Source organism: Amblyomma mixtum, chromosome 1 (assembly GCF_055824585.1).
Source record: "Amblyomma mixtum isolate Tamu chromosome 1, ASM5582458v1, whole genome shotgun sequence".
Lineage (NCBI taxonomy): Eukaryota > Metazoa > Arthropoda > Arachnida > Ixodida > Ixodidae > Amblyomma > Amblyomma mixtum.
Window position 1 is genome coordinate 171,792,034 of NC_143012.1, and position 21,617 is coordinate 171,813,650.

Consider the following 21,617-nt stretch of genomic DNA (forward strand, 5'->3'; position numbering starts at 1 on the left):
TGTCAGGTGCCACCACCGCCCCCACACGGCGGCCAGGAGAAGCAAGCCCGCTCCTGAGACAGGAATGGCGCGGTCGGTTCCAGGGCCAAGGCTGTCAAAAATGGCAAACAGGTGAGCGGTTCAGGCAGGGTTGCCTCCTCCTCCCACCCCCTCTCCCCTGCCCCTCGCTTGGCGGCTGACGCTGAGCTCCACAACCTTGTAGCTTCTCTCCGGGCTCAAAACGAGATGCTACTTGTCAAAATTGAAGCCTTAGAGGCTAGAACAAGTCCCCCTCCCCCTAGTAACCCCGACACAGAGGCTATGGAGAGCGAGACGGCGGCGACACCGGCTCTCGAACCTTCCCTTGCCGAACTCGAAGCCCGTCTCAATGCCAAATTTGACACCTTGTTGGAGACAGTGATGGAAGGCCTCATAGCTCGAGTCACGGAGGCTATCCCCTCTATGATCCCTCAACACGTCGCGACTAATCCCCGCCTTTCTCGCAGAGCCGGTCCCCTTATGGACGTATCTGGTCGGCCCTCTAGATTATCCCGGCGAGTCAATGACCTCCACGATGACGAAGACGGCTGCCCCCTTCCAGGTGCTGAGCTTCAGCCCCTGGTATCTGGCTCGGGGGCAGCCTCACTACCACCTACCACGTCAAAATCTGAGCATGGCGGGACACCCTCGGTGTAGGCGCTCCCCCCTTTCCAAATCGGCTTCCCCCATTACGATTACTCAATGGAACTGTCGGGGGCTCCGGTCCCGTTCCAAGCGCGCCGACCTCCGGCTTTTCCTATCAACCTTTGAGCATTTGCCAACGGTGGTTGCCCTGCAAGAGCCAGGGAAAGGCGCCACACTAACAAATTATATGACGTTCCAGCAGGACCCCTCGTCTTGTCTGTGCGTTCATAGAAATTATACAGCCAACCAGGTCGACTTAGACATACAACTTGAATACTCCTATGTAATGGTGACCCCCCTCCCACTCCGCAAGCAGGACCCACTGTTACACATACTCAATATATACTGCAATCCGAAATTGCCGAATGTACCATTCGCGGACCTCTTTAGCCGCGCGCTGAGAGTTGCGGGTCGGGACCTCCTCCTGATTGTGGGCGATTTCAACGCTCCCTCTCGGATGTGGGGTTACTGCCGTGAAGAGAAGCGGGGACGCAAGTTGGCGGAGCTTGCGTCAACGCTGGGCCTCACTCTTCACACTGACCCCATCCATCCAACTCGTATAGGCAACTCCGTGACAAGGGATACGTGTCCGGACTTGACCTTCACCCACAACATTCAGTATGCAGACTGGGTCAACACTGAGGAAACCCTCGGCAGCGACCACGGCCTCCCGAACATTACGATTAGGACCTATCCTTTCGCGCGACCAACAACACAAGCCCGACTCCCAGATTGGACCAAGTTCAGGCAAAATTATAACACTGCCACACCAATACATGAACAAGGCTACCAGTCTTGGTCAGAACAATTGGTCTCTAGCGTTCGCTCCTCCGAAACTCAAATTCAGCTCTCAGAGGCGGTTTCTGATGTGGGCAACCACCTGCTCCACCTCTGGGAGGCCCGGCATTGCCTCGTCCATCGGTGGCGCCGGCAGAAGCACAACCGGAAACTTAAAGCTCGCATCGCCGAGCTCACTCAACGAGCGCCTGGGTATGCGGCCCAACTCGCCGACTCCAACTGGGTGGCACGATGCAATACGGCCGCGCGGCAAATGTCAAGCCGGAACACGTGGCGACTTTTTCGCGCCCTAATTGACCCCACGAAAACACGCACGGAAACTCAAAAACACCTTCAAAGAGCCATACACAGCTTTGAGGGCAACACAACTCAGTTGGCGCACAAGCTCCGGGACCAGTACTTGTGCACCACCCAGGACCCCCGCGGGCCGGCGTACTCTTATGCAGGTTCTGAGAACGTTGAGCTGGATCAACCGTTCCAGCTCCATGACCTGACGGCGGCCCTGGCAAAAATGAAACGTGGCACCGCTCCGGGTCGGGACAAAATTACAGTGAAATTGTTAGCCAACCTCCCCGACCCGACATACTTGTCTTTACTGAATTACATTAACTCAATCTGGCTTGGGGAAGTACCACTCCCCATCGACTGGAAGACCGCCCTGGTTACCTTCATTCCTAAACCTGGAAAGGCCATCAACACGGACAACCTCCGCCCCATCTCTCTGACTTCTTGTGTGGGCAAACTCATGGAGACGATGGTACGCGACAGGCTGTTCGAGTTCATGCAATCCAAACATCTTTTCGCAGACACCATGTTCGGGTTTCGCCCACACAGATCTGCACAGGATGTCCTGCTACAACTCAATCGGGCTGTCCTCGACCCCGTCGAATGCGCTCACAATGACAAGGTCGTACTCGCCTTGTATTTGAAGGGAGCATTCGACAACGTTACCCACGAGATCATTCTCACCCACCTCTCTCAAACTAACTGCGCCAGAAACGCCTTTCAATACATTCGGCAATTTTTGACAGACAGACAATCTTACATTCGAATCCAGGATAAGGAACATGGCCCTTTTCATTTAGGAACAAGGGGTACACCACAGGGCTCGGTGCTCTCTCCACTTTTATTCAATCTGGCTATGACGCGCCTACCGGCCCAGCTGGGCGCTGTCACCGGTGTACAGCATGCGCTGTACGCCGATGACATCACCCTGTGGGCCACACAGGGTTCCCTTGGAGACACTGAGGCCAACCTGCAGGAGGCGGCGACCATAGTGGACCGTTATGCTCGCCGCTGCGGCCTCCAATGCTCCACCCAAAAGTCTGAATTTGTGCACATACGCCCCTCACCAAAGTGCACAGCCAAAATTTCATTGTCTCTTGAGACAGGTCCAATCCCTGAAAAAATCGAAGTCCGGGTACTGGGGCTCTTTATACATCAAGACAGACGGTCACAAACAACATCGGCCAAACTCTGTCAGGTGGGGGACCAGGCGGGCCGCTTAGTCCGCCGGGTTTCTAACAAGCGCGGGGGGTTACGATGTAAGGACGCCTTGCGGCTTGCGCATGCATTTGTAACAAGTCGAATTCTATATTCGACTCCATACCTCCACCTGCGGAAACAAGACAAGGATTCACTCGAAGTCATCCTCCGCAAAATTATTAAGCGGGCTCTGGACCTCCCCATGACCACCTCCAACAAGCGCCTCCTGGGGCTGGGCATGGTGAACACATTTCGGGAGCTCCGGGAAGCTCACTTGACCAACCAATACACACGTCTCTCGAAGACATCGTCGGGTCGCCGCCTTCTTGCCCGTCTACACATCCAACACACCACTCTCATGGAAGAGTGCGTACGTATTCCATCCCAGTGGAGATGCGCCCTCCATGTGCGCCCTCTTCCCGGGAACATGAACCGTGAGGACCATAATGGCCGGCGCCTGGCGCGGGCGGAAGCCCTGGCCCGCCACTATGGATCGAAACCCGGCGTATTCTACGTGGATGCCTCCGGCCCCCACCATGGGGGATGGTTCACGGCCGCAGTCGTCCACGAATCCAAAACAGTGAACGGCCTTACTTTCCGAGCCCGTGACATAACACACGCGGAGGAGGTCGCCATTGCGTTGGCTGCATCTCATTCTAATTCAAAAACAATTATTTTCCGACTCGCGAGGGGCATGTCGGAACGTCGAGCAGGGCTGGGTACCGTATCTAGCCTACCGCATTCTCCAAAACAGCGTCTATACCGGGGACCCCGCTCACCGGCGTATTGTTTGGGCTCCTGCTCACATGGGCCTTGAGGGAAATGAGGCAGCTGACGCCGCCGCCCGCGCGCTCTCTCAACGGACATTCCCCTCCGACCCCGACGATCAGGAACTCGAATTCACTCCAGCTTACTCGTTTAAAGACATTTCTTTACTTTATCAATCTGGCCATAGTCTTTATCCCCGCCCGTGTAAAGGTCTCTCAAAGGCGGAGGAGCGGCTTCTGCTTCGCCTATATACAAATACTTTGCTGTGCCCGGCAGCTCCAAAACACTTTGACCCTTCTTTCTCTGGCAGCTGACCGCACTGTGCGGAGAAGTCTTCGGACATCTACCACATGGTGTGGGCCTGCCCCTCCAACCCTGCTATCCCCCCTCACCCCAACCCAACCCGGGAGGACTGGGAGGCGACCCTGCTCGGCTGCTCTGACCTGCAGGCCCAACGGGCCCTGGTCGCGCGAGCCCGGGCAGCGGCCGACGCCACTGGGGTCCCGAACTAGGGACCTCCACCTAGTACTTGTGAGGGCTGGCCTCCTTTGGGTCAGCTCATACCTCACCTCCTGAAGTTTATCTGTAAATAAATGCTTTCCACCGCCACCACCAAATGACACGGCATGAAGGAGGAAGACACAATCAGACTAGTGAACAGCCTGATAGTCAGCCAGGTGACATACTCACTACCATACCACGCAACAACCAAAGCCGAAAGGGAGCAAGCAGAAACAATTCTCCGCAAAGCATACAAGACAGCACTACATCTACCAAGGAACACGCCCAACGAGAAACTAATGCAGTTGGGGCTCAGCAACACATTCGAGGAGCTGAGTGAATGCCAAGTTCAAGCGCAAGTCCGAAGACTCAGCGACACAAAAACCGGAAGAGCACTTCTGACGAGGTTGGGTCGGGAGACGGAGAACCACCAGAGTAACAGGGCAGACATACCAGATACATTAATAAGTAACATAAGCATACAACCCATACCCCGCAACATGGACCCAAATCTCCATGCCAGCAGAAGGAAAGCTAGGGCAGAGCACTACGAGAACACGATAGGACATCGAGACAGCACGGTATATACCGATGCCTCCCCGTACTACGGCGAACATAGAAACAGGATGGCGGCAGTAGTCGTCAACCATAACGAGCCTCAAAGCCAGGGCATCAAGCGTAACAGAGGCGGAGAAGATAGCGATAGCCCTAGCAGTGAAGGAAGTGGATAGGAGGGGAAGATCTCTGAATATCCTAACAGACTCACAGGAAGCTTGCCGAAACTACACAAAGGGTAGGATAGGCAAAACGGCGCTCAGGATCCTCAACGAGGGGCTACCCTCGGGGAGGAGAGAAAAACACAATATAATTTGGATACCGGGCCAGGCGGGGGTCTGGGGGAACGAAAGGGTGGACGAACTAGCTCGAGGATTTACCATCCGAGCAGGGGAGTCACAAGCCCCGGAGGAGCTCTGGACCGACCGAGGGGCTGGGTATTCTGAAACACTAAGTCTATACAGGGGTCTGAGATACAAATATCCCCCACAACACAAAGAGCTAAGCAAGGAAGAAGCCGCAAAATGGCGGAAATTACAAACAGGCTCCTTCCCAAATTTATACATACTAAGCAAGATGTTCCCAACGCAATACCGCGCGCCACATGCCCTTGGTGCGAAGCGAGGCCAACACTATACCACATAGCATGGGAATGCGATAGAAACATATCGTTTCACAAACAAGACACACCAAGTGCGGAGCAATTGGAGAGCCGGCTCACCAGCTGCGAGCTAGAGGCCCAAAGGGCACTTATAGCATACGCAAGCGAGGTGGCCAGACTCAGTGGAGCCCTGGACTAGGGGCCCACCCAAGGCTAAGGAGGCGACCTCAGGACCTGAAGACGACCTCCACCGCAAGCGAAATTAAGAAATCAATAAAGTTTCTACTCACTCACTCACTCCCAGTGCATTGTGCGCGAACTGCGACAGCCATGACGTCAAACCAAGCCTAACTGAAGATTTTCGCTCGTATATCCAGGCTTAACCAGAGCTAAGCTACTGCCTAATTTTATCGTCTGCCGTATACGGAAGTATTTCTTAACTTCTCGCGAAACCAGTGGACGCGCAGCGGTCACGACTATCATGGCGTCTAATGTGGCATCCTCGAAACGGGCCCACATTGCTCAGGAAAGGTCGTATTCTAGCTATTAAGGCGGAAGCCTTTTATTCCTCATCGTTGTAAGCAGGAGTTGTCTACAGAGATGTCACGCTTTTCAATTGGTCGAAATGGTCGTGACGTCACAGTGCGCGAATTTCAAACGGGGCCAATTGTACTTTGGCTAATAACCATGCAACCAATTAAACGGATCGTATAGTGATTCTGCAAGTGGGACTTTTAATGGCCACCGAGCGTGACAAACGTACGATGACGAGCTCCGTTGGAGCGGCTACAGCGGCCATGCCCGGCCGCGGAAACAGGTCTTTTGCTTCTGCTTTGTCTTCAGGATCCGAGCACCAGGTTGTACTGCCGAGTCTGCCCACCGGGCGTTTCGTTGTGAACACCGTATTTTTGCACGCTGATGTCAGGGCCCGCCCATACCGGGTGGAAGATTTTCGAGACGCGCTCGCTCAGCTATCGCTCTTGCCGGAAGTGGTCGCTCTAGGGGCGTATCGCATGAATCATGTCTGGGCAGTCACTTTCAAAGACGATGAAACGCTGAAGAAGATTGTCAGCGCCGGGAAGTAAAGTGAAAAGTGCCCGCTGTCTTGTAATCGACCCCGCTAACCAGGACGTACGATTGAAGCTGCACTGGCTGCTTCACAGTGTTCCGGACGCAGATTTGCGGCTTGCCTTCGCACCATTTGCAAAGGTGACGGACGTGTAGAGGCAGCGGTGGCGCGTACACGGAGTGTCTGACAAGGGCTCAACGACGAGGCTCGTGACTTTGAAGTTGAACGCCGGCGTGAAGCTGGACGACCTGCCCCATCAAGTGAGCGTCTCTGGCGAGCTGGCGCTCGTGGTCGTCCCAGGCAGAGGTCCGCTCTGCCTTCGATGCCGTGGCACAGGACATATCCGCCGGGAGTGCCGGATCCCGCGGTGCGGTTCCTGCCGTCGGTACGGGCATGAGGAGGAGCAGTGCGCTCGTACTTACGCCAACGTCACCGGGCGGGTGAGCAACGAGGACAGCTCGGAGCTGCTATTGGACGAAGCCGACGCGGATGAGGCATCGAAAGCGGCAAGTGAGCCAGCGGCGCAAGAATCCACGTTGACACCTCCCCAGACGGATCAACCAGAGGTGCTACCCAACGTCGCTGCAGCACCTGGAAAGCTGCTAGGAGCTCCCGTATCTCCTGCACCAGTCCCCGCCACGCCGAAGGGTGGGACAGAAACATACGTGGACTCTTTGGAGGGTGGCACCCAACCTTCGGAGGAGCCCATGGACGCTCTCTCGGCCTCAACCGGGTAACGCACGCATGATGAAACCGGTTGTAGTGCGTCTCAACTGGACGCCAGCGGTAGCGCCGAGCCTCCGCCCAAAGCGCCAGGTACGAGGCGTTCGACTTTAAAGCGGCGGCCAAACGTGCCGGCCGACTCACGGCAGGCGGGCAAACCGACTCCGCCACGTCAGCTGAATGGTTTGGAATGAACAAAGGCGCGTCTAGTGAATACGGTGTCTTCGTTCACTCCCATCTTCCTCCCTTCCCGTTACGGCGAGGTTGTGGTGTCCACCCAGATACATTTCCTTTCCTCAAAAACCAATTTACCGATGAGCAAGGCGTAGAGCCGAACGGGAGAAGGTGTTCTGTGGACTCCCTGGCAGCGTTGCAAGGCGCATTCGCGTTCCAGGTGAAGCTTAACATCTTAACCACACACCAGTAACACAAGCAGCAACATCGCGCTTAAGGCTTACGCCTCACCGCACTTTAGATCAACAAAGTGCCCCCTGAATTTTTTCGCAGTATTGCCACTTTATTTTGCAGATTCAAGCGTCCACATTGTGCGAAAAGATGACGTCCATTCGTCTGTTTTGGTTGGCATTGAGAAGGCTGTTCCCCTCTTGGCGATCTACAGGTGGCCGTCTACAACTTTCGTCTTAATCGATGGCGATGAGGTTCACTTCTTTCGAAGCCTATCTAAACGTACCAGGAACCTTATGAACGATGTTGTGCCATCACCAGTGAAGCGGATCGAGTATTCTGCACGACGGCCCGGTGTTGACTGTGGCATCGCACAGCAGAATAGTCCAACGCACTTCGCGTGAGCGGTTGTTCTCTTTGCTGATCGGAAACTTTAATCTGACGAGCTCTGGGTATCTGCATGCTAGTTTGTGACAGAGCACCACACATAACTCTGTAGTCTAAAATACATTTATTATTTTTCTCGCCGTCTCAAATTAAGCCAGCAAAAACCTTATTCCCTCGTGAGCGCTACATATCCTACATATACCACTACATTTTTCTTCGTACTTTTTTTATGTCATGTTGATTAAAAAGTGCTCAAGTAGCTAACCTGTTATTTGTGAATATAAAACAAAATTGTAGGGCAGATTACACTCTCGTGGAAGACTCATGACACAGCGATCCGGTTAGAGATTCGACTAAGTTAACCGTGATTATTCTCGTCATTTATATCTGTTGTCTATTGCACCCTCTAGTGACGTAGCCGGACATTTTGTTTGGGGGACTCATGTTGCAGCGCGGCCTCCCGATAGAATTTGTGGAGATTTGGTTTGGTTTCTTTGGGTTTAACGTCCCAAAGCTACTCAGGCTATGAGGGACACCGTAGTGAAGGGCTCCGGAAATTTCGACCACTTGGGGTATTTTAACGAGCACTGAGATCGCACAGTACACGGACCTCCAGAATTTCGCGTTCATCGAAATTCGGCCACCGCGGCCGGGGTCGAACCCGTGTCTTTCTGGTCAGCAGCCGAGCGCCGTAACCACTGAGCCACCGCGGTGGGACAGAATTTGTCGAGGGATCAAACGCAAGTATAATAATAGCACTGCCATTAACAATGCCATTGTGTATTAGATAACGCTGCCTTCGATAAGATTATTAGATTTGCTGCCTTCGATTCAGCCGCAATGCGATCATGGTATGGGAGATTACAACTGCTCCGACCTATGTTGCACTGCTTGATCGGAACTTTTTGTACTGCGATCGCTTTGATTGCGATGCACGCGGTGGAAATAGCATGAACGAGCGAGCTCGCGGCACAGCAGTGAACATCCTGGGAAAGTTGTTTTTCGACCGGTTTGTTTTGCCCAACCTTAATCAAAAATTAACTCCGGCAATATGAAGTGCTACGACATAGCCTTTATATGAATGGATATGGGGGTGTAATGCTGCCATAATGCATTCTTCTCTCAAAAGCGCGTTTGCTCCTGCAATCGGTTCTGAGTAGGTGCCAACTCATCTCAGTTTTAATTTTTTTTAGTGTAGGAAAGCTTAGCGATAATTTCGGAGTTACTATATATCTCGGATATCTCGCAGGTTAACGTTAAAAGGAAAGGACTGGTAGTAGTCCCTTACTGTTTTTTAGTAAATACATAGGTGAATACGATGCCCTAGTTGCGCACTGTAACACGGTTGTGACCAGAACAATTTTGATGTAGGGTTAATTGTTTGGGTAGAGCAACAGCAATCAAAAAAGGCTTTCAATCGCTGTATCGCGCGCATCTACAGCGCTGCAGGCTTCACTAGAATGTTGTTTCTTTAAGTGATTGTCTTCTTGGGTCAGCATGCTCAATAATGGCTAACAAGGAGACCTTGTCTTGGCTCGTTTAATTGCCAAACATAATACGCAGCAGTCTGGACTGCCCCAGTTCGTTAATCGCTTTCGGTCGAAGCAGCGGGAAAAAAAAATCGAGATGTAGTCAGCGACTTCAGGAAAAAAAATACGAAAGCCATTCTAGGCTTAGATCTCAAGAAAGCTGTCGACAACGTCAGCCACGACGCCATTCTCGACGGGCTCGCTGAGCTAGGAGTAGGCGAAAGAACCTACAACTATATTAGATCATTCCTGCGAGACAGGACGGCGATCATCAGCTTTCATGGCTTAACATCGGAGGAGTTACCGCTGGGCAATGGAGGCACTCCGTAGGGGGCTGTACTCTCACCCTTCCTTTTTAACATCGTAATGAGGAAGCTCCCCCGTAAGCTTGGGCATCTCGATGACTTAAAACTAAGCATCTACGCGGACGATGTGGCCGTCTGGATCTGCAAAGGGAACGACTCGTGCATCACATCCAGGCTCCAAGAGGCAGCAGATATAATCAGCAAACACGCAGAGAACGTAGGTCTATGCTGTTCGCCAGAAAAATCTGAGCTCCTGGTGATGACCAGCAGTAGCGGGAAGATAACTCCAGATATCAAAATTAAAGTCAACGGGAATGAGGTCCCGAATGTAGATGAAATTAGAATTTAGGTATGATTATCAACCGCAGGGTAGTAACAAAAGCCTGATTAAGAAATTAAAGGACCAGGCGGAGCTCGTAGTCAGAGTTTTTAAGAAGACGTCCAACAGAAGGAGTGGCCTCACGGACACTAGTAGACTCAGACAAGCTTTTGTCACGAGCAGAATCTACTACGGGACTCCATTCCTAAATATCAAGAATAGCGAAGAACGAGAAATAAACACCATAATTAAGAGATGCACGAAGTGCGCTCTACGGCTCCCCATAACTGCTTCTAACGACAGTCTAGAGAAAATGGGGTTGCATAATGAGTGGAAAGAGCTGGCTGAGGCGGTCAGGACATCCCAGAGGGAGCGACTCGCAGGAACGACGGCAGGTAGACAAATCCTCGACTGGGCAAACCTACTAGCGGCCGGGGAAGGCGAAAGTGTCAGGGAAAGCATAGATCGAGAAATCAGAAAGCATCTAGACGTCTGCCCCATACCGAAGAGCATGCACCCCGTACACGAAAAGGGGAGGAGGAAAAGCAGAGCTAAGCACCTCGCTAACAAATTGGACAAACTCCCGCCGGGATCTTTCGCCTACACCGATGCAGCGATCGGGAAAGAAGGCGACGTAACCTCAGTCGCCCTATTAGACACCGGGATCGCCATAGGAATCGAAAGAAACCGAGATCTACCGCCGGTAGAGGCGGAGGAGACTGCAATAGCCATTGCCATTGCACGAACAGGCGTGAAGCACGTCGTCAGCGATATTAAAGCGGCGGTTAGGAATTTTAGCAAGGGTAGAGTCAGCAATCGTGCTGCCAAAATTCTGAACGAGTCGTCTCTCGCCGAAAGAGTAACTATAATCTGGACCCCAGCACACGCCGGTCTCGCCGGCAACGAGGCTGCCCACATGCTCGCCCCCTCCTCATTACCTCGGGGTGCTGCGGACGCCTCCACAACATCATCTAAAAGCAAAGAAAGGATTGGTACGTTTAGGGATGTAACCGAAAATCTAAAGAAAGACCGCAGGATATATCCGCCGCCGGACAGATCCCTGAGTAAAAAGGAGTCGTACGACTGGAGAAGACTCCAAGCTCGAAATTTCTTCTCGCCCCTGTGGGGGAGTTGGACGGGTGCCAGAGAAGGGAAGAGGGACGGTGCAGAAACCGAGATTTGTAAATTTTGCGGCCACGTGGCAACATTAGATCAGTTTGGAGATGCGTTCGTGCCCCAGGGGACAACGCGATTAAAACCAGCGATGAATGGGAGACCACGCTGAGAAGCTCCGACGAAAAAAAAACAGCGCTTCGCCGTCCGCCTGGCGGCCGAGGCTGAAGACCTCTTCTCCTAGACAGGATCGGATGTCCTCCGGCCGCGGTTCGACAGACTGCCTCCCCGGACGCCTGCGTGCGGACCCGGAGGTGGCTGCCTTCCTCCTCCTCGAGCTGAAAAACAAAAAACTCTAATTCACTGAGACCTGTTCGAAGCAAAACGTTATTCGTTTAGGAAGCTGCTTCACGGGAAAATCGAAAACACAAAAAAAAGTATGCAAGTCCAGCGGTGCACGACATACGTGTAACATGCACCTGGTTCTTTTTCACTAGGCTGAAGAACGTATCTCGGAAGGAGTGTAAAGACGGACTACGGAAGCGCACGACGAGTTCATCATCCTGTCAACCAATCAGCAGCGGCGATTCTGGATACGTCACACCCATGGAAAAGTTATAAGCAGTGACCGATGCAGTCCAGCGGTGCACGACATACGTGTAACATGCATCTGGTTCTTTTTCACTAGGTAAGAACCCGGACATTTTCAAACGGTGCATTTTTCCTCAGTTGTATTTTCCATACCGCTGGACTGCCTCTTTAGGTCTGTGAAAACATGTCGAAAGTTGACTGTTTGGCGTGCATGAAACCTTTATCTCCTGAGCAAGGAAGAATGCAATGTTCCGAGTGTACAAACAAATACCATGTAGGGAAATGCTCAGGCGTCACAAAAACCGCATTCACGGTTATGAAATCCGACGAAATAGCAGACTAGATTTGTTCTACGTGCCGAGTGCACAGCGATAGACAGTATTCATCGGAAAATACAGACAAGAGTGCTGAAAAGGGACAGCATATCAGATCTGAGGTTCTTGATGAAATACGAAAACTTGCCGAAGCAGTCAGTGATAACTGATAAAGTGAATGCGATAGAGAAGGTTCTAGAAATGCAGGCACTAAAGGCAGACACACTGGAAACTAAACTAGATACCGCAGTAGAAACGACTAAAGAAATTGAGAGGTCTGTAGATTACATTTCAAAGAAGTACGACGAAATGCTGCAGAAAGTAGACGATCAGAGCAAGACAACCGAAGGAATGCAAGACAAGATTAGGGGCCTGGAAACCATGATATCGGAGCGAGAGACCGTGATCAAGGAGTGTACGATGGGGGGCTAGTTGGTAATCCATGAACTAAGAACGAAAACCACGCAAAGGACGATACACAGGGAAGAAGTAGACAGGACGGGCGCGGACTTGCAACTGTTTATTGAAACACATCTTACTTCCATCACCAACCCTACGCATGCGCAACAAGCAATCTCTATCTAATCGAGTTCAGGAACTTCAGTTCCTTCTTGTACAGATGGACCGAAGCCTCGCTTACACACTTTTCGGGCCCATATCTATCAATCTGCCAGGCTTCGATAACCTCACGGGTTTTCTGGTCTTTGGCCCTTCCGATTATCTTTGTGCGCTCAAAGAGTGGCGTGCATTTATTGTCACACGAAAGACAGTGTTTTGGCAAATGCATGCCGCTGTGAGAGCCCAACGAATTTTTATGTTCTTGTAGGCGCTTATTAATGCAGCGTCCCGTTTGCCCAACGTAAACTGAGCCGCAACTAAGCGGGATTTCGTACACTACTCCCATACTACAGGACACAAACTTGATTTTGTGGTTAACACCACAGCCTGCTTTTGTTCTTGATTCATTGTTAGTTAGCGCGCACAAACGGGACAGCTTACAAGGCGCCGAAAAGAAGATTTCCACACCGAATTTCCCTGCCACTCTCTTCAGGCCATGCGAGGTCTTATGTACATAGGGCAGTACTTCAAACTTCCGCCTCTCACGAATGACAGGTTCTCGAGCACTAGAAGTTGGGACGAGGGTTTTCAACAGAGACCCGGCAGCGGCCTGCAGAAGCGACGAGGGAAACCCAGCAGAACTTAGGCGTGCAACTTGAGCGGAAAAGCTGAGTGAAATCTTGTGAAAACAAGACTTAAATAACGATGACCTCAAGCAGGATGAAGCAATTCCTCTCTTAATAAGCTTGGAGTGACAGGAGTCATAGGGTAAAAGGGCCTTTTTTGTTCTAGGCATGTACATCCAACACAAGTGGTCCGGTTCACTGAAAAACAATCTCAATTCCAAGAACTGTAAGCAAGAGTTCTCAGGCAATTCTACAGTAAAATTCAAACTGGAAGCCTTGGATTTAAAAGACGATAAAACTTCATTAGTGACCTCTTGTGGGTTGTCATTGGGATTCATTTTTAAGAGTATTAAAAAATCGTCTACGTATCGGAAAACTCGCGCGATGCGGTCGTCAGTTAGCGCCCGTGAGAGTGAATAGTCAACTTCCGCTAAATATATTTCAGTGAGTACTGGTGCCACACTCGACCCTATACAAATGCCTCGTTTTTGCACATAGAATTTATCCTCAAAACTCACTAGCGTTGAAGAGAGGTACACATTCAACAGTTCCATGAAACCTTCTATCGAAATGCCGCAGGCATTTTGGAACCCCACAACCCCCAAACGCTCTATACAGTTGCTGACCGCCTTGAGCAGTTCATTGTGAGGAACCGAGTAAAACAGCTCCTCAATGTCAACCGAGAAGCCGTAATTGACACCTGGCATGCCTTCTTTGAAAATTTTCACCATTCCGTCCGAGCTGGTGATCTTGTAGGGGACTTCAGGCGACAGACTCTTCAGGTGTCTTTGAAGGTATCGGCTAACAACTGCTTGCCAGGTTCCTCTCTCCGTTACGATTGCTCTAAAGGGGCATTCCAGCTTATGACTCTTTGCACTAAAAAAGACAGTGAGCACATGCACCTTGTTACTCATCACTTGATTCTTCATCCGCTCAAGCTTCAAATCATCTAAAAGCGCAACCGCTTTGGCCTTCGCCTTCGTCGGCTTCACATCCGCAACTCGGAAGTTCTTGTTGATCGCTGTTAGTGCCTTCTCCCCGAATAGTTTCCGCGGTAGGACCACGAAGCCGCCTTCTTTGTCGGACAAAAGAACCCGTAGCCCAGAATCACATATTGAGCCAGCCACTCTTCTCAGCAGGGAAGTGCAGTCCGTCTTTTTCTGAAAGGTGTTGCTCACTGAATCAACTCCTTCCGAAAGGCAGCATCCTTTCTCTTCCCCTTCTACCTTGTCAGCGATCCTGTGAACCGAAGCCCTATGTGCCCTATGTACATAAGACCTCGCATGGCCTGAAGAGAGTGGCAGGGAAATTCGGTGTGGAAATCTTCTTTTCGGCGCCTTGTAAGCTGTCCCGTTTGTGCGCGCTAACTAACAATGAATCAAGAACAAAAGCAGGCTGTGGTGTTAACCACAAAATCAAGTTTGTGTCCTGTAGAATGGGAGTAGTGTACGAAATCCCGCTTAGTTGCGGCTCAGTTTACGTTGGGCAAACGGGACGCTGCATTAATAAGCGCCTACAAGAACATAAAAATTCGTTGGGCTCTCACAGCGGCATGCATTTGCCAAAACACTGTCTTTCGTGTGACAATAAATGCACGCCACTCTTTGAGCGCACAAAGGTAATCGGAAGGGCCAAAGACCAGAAAACCCGTGAGGTCATCGAAGCCTGGCAGATTGATAGATATGGGCCCGAAAAGTGTGTAAGCGAGGCTTCGGTCCATCTGTACAAGAAGGAACTGAAGTTCCTGAACTCGATTAGATAGAGATTGCTTGTTGCGCATGCGTAGGGTTGGTGATGGAAGTAAGATGTGTTTCAATAAACAGTTGCAAGTCCGCGCCCGTCCTGTCTACTTCTTCCCTGTGTATCGTCCTTTGCGTGGTTTTCGTTCTTAGTTCGTGATCAAGGAACTACAGCTGGCAGTCGATCGAACAGAACAGTATTCCAGACGAAACAACATTGAAATACACGGCATTCCAAAACAGGATACTGAAAATCTAGTGTCAGTTCAAGATTTAGCGGAAAAGCTACAGCTGCCCGTCGCTGAAGAAGAGGAAATTGAATCCGTACACAGATTGCGAGCAAAAGAAGAAAACACCGGCGATCATGGTTCGGTTTACTAGCTGGAAGACAAGGTATCAATGGATTGAGAAAAGGATGGCATTGAGATTGGATAATATTTATATAAACGAAAACCTGACACCAAGAATCAAAAACCTTGTTTGGAAAACCAAATCAGCTGCAAAAGCGAACAGCCTTCAGTTCGTGTGGACCAGAAATGGCAAAATCCTGGCCAGGAAAGCGCCTGGCGCTGCAGTGATTCAAGTGGAGCACGAGAGTGACCTTGACAAGATTCGTTAAGATGTCTCAGACTTTTTTGTCTTTTCCGGAATGGCAGGCATATGTCCAACAAACAATAGAAGCAAACCCTAAACATGAAGTGGACATTACTGTTCTTCAGATCAACGCAAGAAGCGTAAAGAAACACTGGAACCTACTCCGCTCATATTTATCGCAGGCATCTGAGTCTCCTGATATTATTGTTTTATGTGAAACCAACTTACAATATGCTGAATGCTCCCTATACAACTTGAACGGCTACAACCAGTACAATTATTGCAGGAAGGAACGCAAAGGGGGTGGCATAATGGTGTTCGTCAAATCTGAACATAGATCGGAAATTATTGAGTACAGCCTAGTTTCAGCCGAAGCTGTCATGGTATCGGTCAATACTAAAACAGTGCACTACGTCATAAGTGCTATTTACAGGCCTCCTGGAAACAATATAAATGGCTGTTTAAAAGAATTGCATGTGTGGCTGAAGAAAGTTCACAGTAATAATCTGTTAATAATAGGTGACATCAATATGGATGTGGCAAAGCAAGGTAACAAGAACGTTTTGGACTACCTAGATTTACTTGCAGGATATGAATTAAAAAATATGATTGAGGACTTCACTAGAGAGGAATGGAAGGGGGCCAGCTTCACACAGACAAGCATAGACCACATTGTCGCATCAACGAGCAGACGATCAATTGCTGCGGTGATTCGACAAAAGGTAGCTGACCTCTATTTTGTAGCTCTAGCCTATTTAAAAGGGAAAGACGTATCGAACGAAATCGACGTGCCACTTCTAAAGCACATAAATACCGTTACTGCGGATAAATTAAAGAATTTGACTGGAATGCGCTGATGTGCCAGAAGCACGAGGAAATGTATGAGAAGTTCGTTAAAGAGATGTCGGTTATCTATTTGAAAGCAACTAAACAAAAGGTTTTAAAGCAAAGAAATCCAAAGAACACATGGATTGACCGCGAAATATTAGAACTCTGCAAGGAGAAGGACGACATATGGGAACGGTGCAAACAAGAACCAGACAACATGGTGCTCAAAGAAGAATATAGAAGGATGAGAAATAAGGTAACAGCAAAGCTAAGGTTGGCTAAAAAGAGATACTTTCTAAACAAATTTTCAAGCAGCAAAGGAAATACAAAAGGCACATGGATTTTAGTGAACCAGGTTTTGTGTAAAAAACCAAAGCAAGGTATCGACGAGGCCATTAAAGCAAACTTTAGAGAAGATTCATATGTTAAGAAACTTGCCGACAGATTTAATAACCAGTTCGTAAAATCAATTGAAAACTTGAGAGATACTGTGCGGGAGGCACGGCCAAAAACAAAGGAGATAGACTCGCTCCAGAACTCGGCCTACTTACCCCCCACTAACAGAAAATGACTTGTGGAACATAATAAATTCAATACCGGTAAATAAGCCAGCAGGAATAGATGGCATTACACCAAGGGACATTCACAGGAACTTTAAAGAACTTAAGAACGTTATTCTAGCAATCATAAATTTAGCCTTAAACTCAGGAGTAATTCCTGAAAAACTTAAAATTTCAGTTGTCAGACCTTTATACAAGAAGGGTAAAAAAATGATTGCATCAATTACAGACCCATATCGATATTACCTGTCCTTGCATACGTAGTGGAAAATATATAGCGAAGATAATGACTGTATTTTGCGAGAAGAACTCAGTGTTTACAACAAGTCAGTATGGTTTTCGAACAGGTCGAAGTACGATTATGCTGTTAGAAGATTTTAGCGACCTTGTGCACTCAGAAATTGACCAAAATGAAATTGTGCCGAGCTTATTTCTGGACCTGAGCAGAGCATTTGATACAATCGATCGCAATATTTTACAAGATAAGCTAAAAAATTTGGGTTTCCGAGGGCCGTTTGCCGCATGGTTTCAAAATTATTTCACGAACCGTAAACAGACGGTGAAAATTCATAACGAATACAGTGAATTAATAGTCACTAAATTTGGTGTACCTCAAGGTTCTTCTCTAGGACCGTTATTATTCAACTTATACGTAAACGACCTCGGATTCCTAAATTTAAACTCCAAGTTGTACCAACTTGCTGACGACACCGCACTGGTAATGGCGCATTCCAGTTTGGAAGAAGCCTCATTCGCTCTTCAATCGAATGTTCATAAATTTATCAACTGGTACAAGAATAATTATATTTTTCCAAATAGCTCAAAAACAAAGCTCATTTGTTTTCATAATCCCCCCAAAAAACTGGATGTGCTGCAGCCAATATTTCTACATGCTGAAAAATGCCACAACTGTCTATGTGCCCCACTTGAATATAGCATGTCCGGTAGTTAGGCATTGAATTTTATCCTACCTTGTTGTGGAGTAACCATGTTAATATTATCTGCAAAAAGCTACGAACTGTTGCAGCACAGATGTATCATATAAAAAGCTGCACAACTGTACACATAAGAAGAATGGTATACCAGTCCTTGGGGGAAGCACAGTTACGGTATGGTATTACACTGTACGGGTTTTGCTCAGAAAGACTAAAAAAGAAAAATACCAGCATAATTTATAAATGTGTTCAAAATGTCTTGTATGGTGTGCTATTAGAGGTTAAAGAGAAAAAAGACCTGTACAGAGCAGGAGACCTACTACCATTTGAAGAATTACAGAACTACACTATCTATACCAGGCTCTATTACGACAATATGTTTAAGTAAGAGAAGCCTCAAAGCAAGTTCACCTTAAGAAACACAGAACGATTCAGTGTCCCCAGAATTTATACGAAGTATGGCAAACGGTGCAGAACTTACTATGTGCCTGCATTATTCAATAAACTATCCGATGTCGAGATCAACCATACATCGATAAAAAAGGTAAAACGAGTACTAAAGAATGTTTTTCTTAAAAATCTATAAAAGGTTTGCACCTTAACATGAAATGCTGTATATGTGTTACGTTGTATATTTCCACATTCACTATTTCATTTTCTTTAATTCAAGTGTCTAGAAATGTAAATATATATAATGGCCTTTTTACTTTGTTTGTTTATGGAATTTCCCTGTGTCGTAGAGAAGATGCAGTGTATCTGTGTATGCTTGCCCAATTCCTTAATTACTAACAAAATTCAATCTGTCCACAGATTAACGATGGTGACATGTCGCGCCTGTGTACGAAAACTGTAAATGATCTTGTGCTTTACTTAAGAAATTTGCGCTGTCCAGATAGCGACGACGGTAACATGTGCGCTTGTTTTTACGTTGTGCTTTGATAAGATTGTCAAGCCAGTGAGTTAGTTCTATGGAAGATACCAAGAAACCGTGTATTTCGCAGGCTGCCGGCACCGCAGACAAGCACAACAGTGCTTAAGCGGTGCGGAATGTACGCTTTGTAAGCAGTTGGACGAAATAAACCATTATTATTATTATTAAGTACGTTAGACAGAGGTACTCGCATGCATTCTCAAGCATTATCCACGCAGATATCGAACATTCAAGATATAGTTCGGTTACTATGCCAAGGCACAGTAACGACCGATTTTGCTATGAACCCTCCCCAGTAGCACTAACGGGGCTCGGAATTGCGGGCCCTCGTGGGCCCCACACGGGCAGCCCATGGGGGCCCGATGTGGGATATGTGCGGGATTTGCAACTCGGCATCGCGCGGGACCCACAGGGGCAGCCCAGTGGGCTTGCTACATAGGACCAGCAGGGGACCCCTATGGTCTGCATGCATAAAAACGATAAAGGTGGCTTTCCTCGGTCCTTTGTGGGACCCATAGGGGCAATAATGGGCTTCTCAAAGCAAATTTCTTCTCCTTCTTAGAGACGCCTCGGTGCGCGCTATCTTTTTCCTATTGAACAAGAAACACGAGCTGTGATGCATTCCGGGAAAGGTCTATTGGACAGTCGCAGGTATTAGACAACAGCGTAAGGAGCTCGTTCAGGTGAAATCCCGGCTCCGCCCGTCGGAAAAAAACCCCAATTCCTGTAAATAGAAAAAGAAAATAGCCCCACTGCGCCAGTTGGGCAAGTAACGCGTATGCCACGAGGGTTTTTTGTTTGTTATTTATTCCTGTAAGCCACGAAGGGTAATTGCTTCAGGCATGTTTGAGCGACACCCATTGAACGCGTGGTCAGGTGTATGGCTTAGTAACCTGTGTTTGGGATGTGTTCTGGTCTGACAGTAGTGAAAAAAAGAAACAAATATTGGTGTGGTGTATGGGGGCTTAACGTCCCAAAGCGACTCAGGCTATGAGGGACGATGTAGTGAAGGGCTTCGGGAATTTCGACCACCTAGGGTTCTTTAACGTGCAAAGACATCGCACAGTACACGGGCCTCTAGAATTTCGCCTTCATAGAAATTCGGCCGCCGCGGCCGGGATCGAACCCGCGTCTTCCGGGTCAGCAGCCGAGAGCCGTAACCACTGAGCCACGGCGGAGCCAGACAAATATTAATATGCAAATTACGCGTCAGAAACTGGACGGAATGAAAAGGGGTGTTATGGTGCTTGAGTGTACTGGAACAAATGGTGTGTATGTGTAGAAGTGGCGTAGTATGCCGTGCTCTGTAAGCTAGATAATGATTGATGATAGGTAATGGGTAATTGGGATTGTAATCGACGATCGTTATCGGTAAAGTGATTGTGGATTGGTAATCGCTAAGAAACAGAAAAAGAAAAATAGAGGAAAAGAAGCCACCGAGAATCTCATGCAGCGGAAGTTGCACGTCACATTACATAAAAAGAGATAATGCGTGCAAAATAAGACAGAACGAAAGAGAAGGCACGGACAAGCCAGGCATCTCATGACGCCTGGCCCTGAGAATTGGCAATGCTCACTATCTTGAATGCACCTCACGCCTTTCGTATTTGAATCAATATTGTGTTCCAAATGTGTGTCGTAATATTGTTGGTGTGTAAACAGGTTGCTCGGACGATTCCAATGCTTGCTTGGTCATCCTCCTTTATTTACGGCACATTCCGCAGCATCGATGCGATGCGTGATGTTTGTTCAGGGCCTTGAGCCGCTCCCCCTCAGGACGCTCGTCGCTGATTGCGCTCGCACGTATGCACCATATGCCTGTGTAAAGAAAGAATACACACCACAAAACTAATTTTAGTCTTGTTACCATGAAGGACAAGAAATTTCGGTATGTAACTGAGAGAAAATGTTTCGGTATTTTGTCTCTCTACGCCGTGCAATCTACAACTGGCTGGTTCAAAAAAGACGCTGAGCAACTAGAAAGTTTCTGTTGACGCCGAGCATATAACTGAGACGGTGGGAGTACTCAGAAAACAGAGTGATTTCAAATGCGTACTTACGTCCTAGCAGCACGACGTCGCCGTCATAAAATCCGCCTTCACCGCCGTGGTCTCCACCGCTCAAATGTCAGTAAATGTTACTGTTCACCACTCACGTCTTTCGGACCGAAGTTATTCAACACTAAGACATGGACGATAGGGTTCCACCATACTTGGACTGGACGTACGCATGGAAGGCGATGTCATCTTCGATCGTGGATTGATCAAGCAACACGAGCAAAGACAAAAAAACTGTATAACACAAATTCAACGAAGACTAGCGAGTGCCAGCGTGTTTTCGCAGCTACCTTCATTCCTTGACACTCAACCCAACCGCAGGAAAGAAAAACCTGTTCCAAACAAACGCAGGAAAGGCGGGGGAGCACTTCTGCATAACGCCACCGCGCAGCGACCGGACACAGGGAACAAGTAGCATCGGAGCCCCTTCTCCACTTCATGGCAGCGTCGCGGGGAGTGTGGTCGGGAGGGCGGCTTAAAATGTTCGGTAGTGGGCTGTAGAGTGAGTGCCTCCTCGCCATTTCGGGGAAGGGGGCTGGGAGGGACAGGACAGACACAGAGGAGTCCTCGGGGAAGGAACAAAGGCAGACAGAAAAACCAGGGTTGAGCAGGTTTTTTTTTTTTTGAGAGCGGACGCAGGAAAAGCAGGGAAGGCGGTGGTGA

General features: G+C 48.9%; 1 protein-coding gene and 2 pseudogenes across 1 annotated transcript in view; 2 read left to right on the forward strand and 1 right to left on the reverse strand.

The window, feature by feature from the left end:
* Positions 1 to 4,340: 4,340 nt before the first annotated feature.
* LOC149369807 (uncharacterized) lies at positions 4,341 to 5,341 on the forward strand (annotated as a pseudogene).
* An 827-nt stretch (positions 5,342 to 6,168) lies between these two features.
* On the forward strand, positions 6,169 to 7,177 carry LOC149369808 (uncharacterized; annotated as a pseudogene).
* A 6,073-nt stretch (positions 7,178 to 13,250) lies between these two features.
* The window catches only part of LOC149369809 (uncharacterized), a 52,723-nt gene continuing 44,356 nt past the window's right edge, over positions 13,251 to 21,617 (reverse strand). Inside the window, exons 3-4 of the mRNA XM_089576489.1 lie at positions 13,492 to 14,598; positions 13,251 to 13,294 (exon numbers count right to left, since the gene is read on the reverse strand). Of these exons, the coding sequence (XP_089432615.1) occupies positions 13,251 to 13,294; positions 13,492 to 14,598 (1,151 nt within the window). The remainder of the gene's footprint in view (positions 13,295 to 13,491; positions 14,599 to 21,617) is intronic.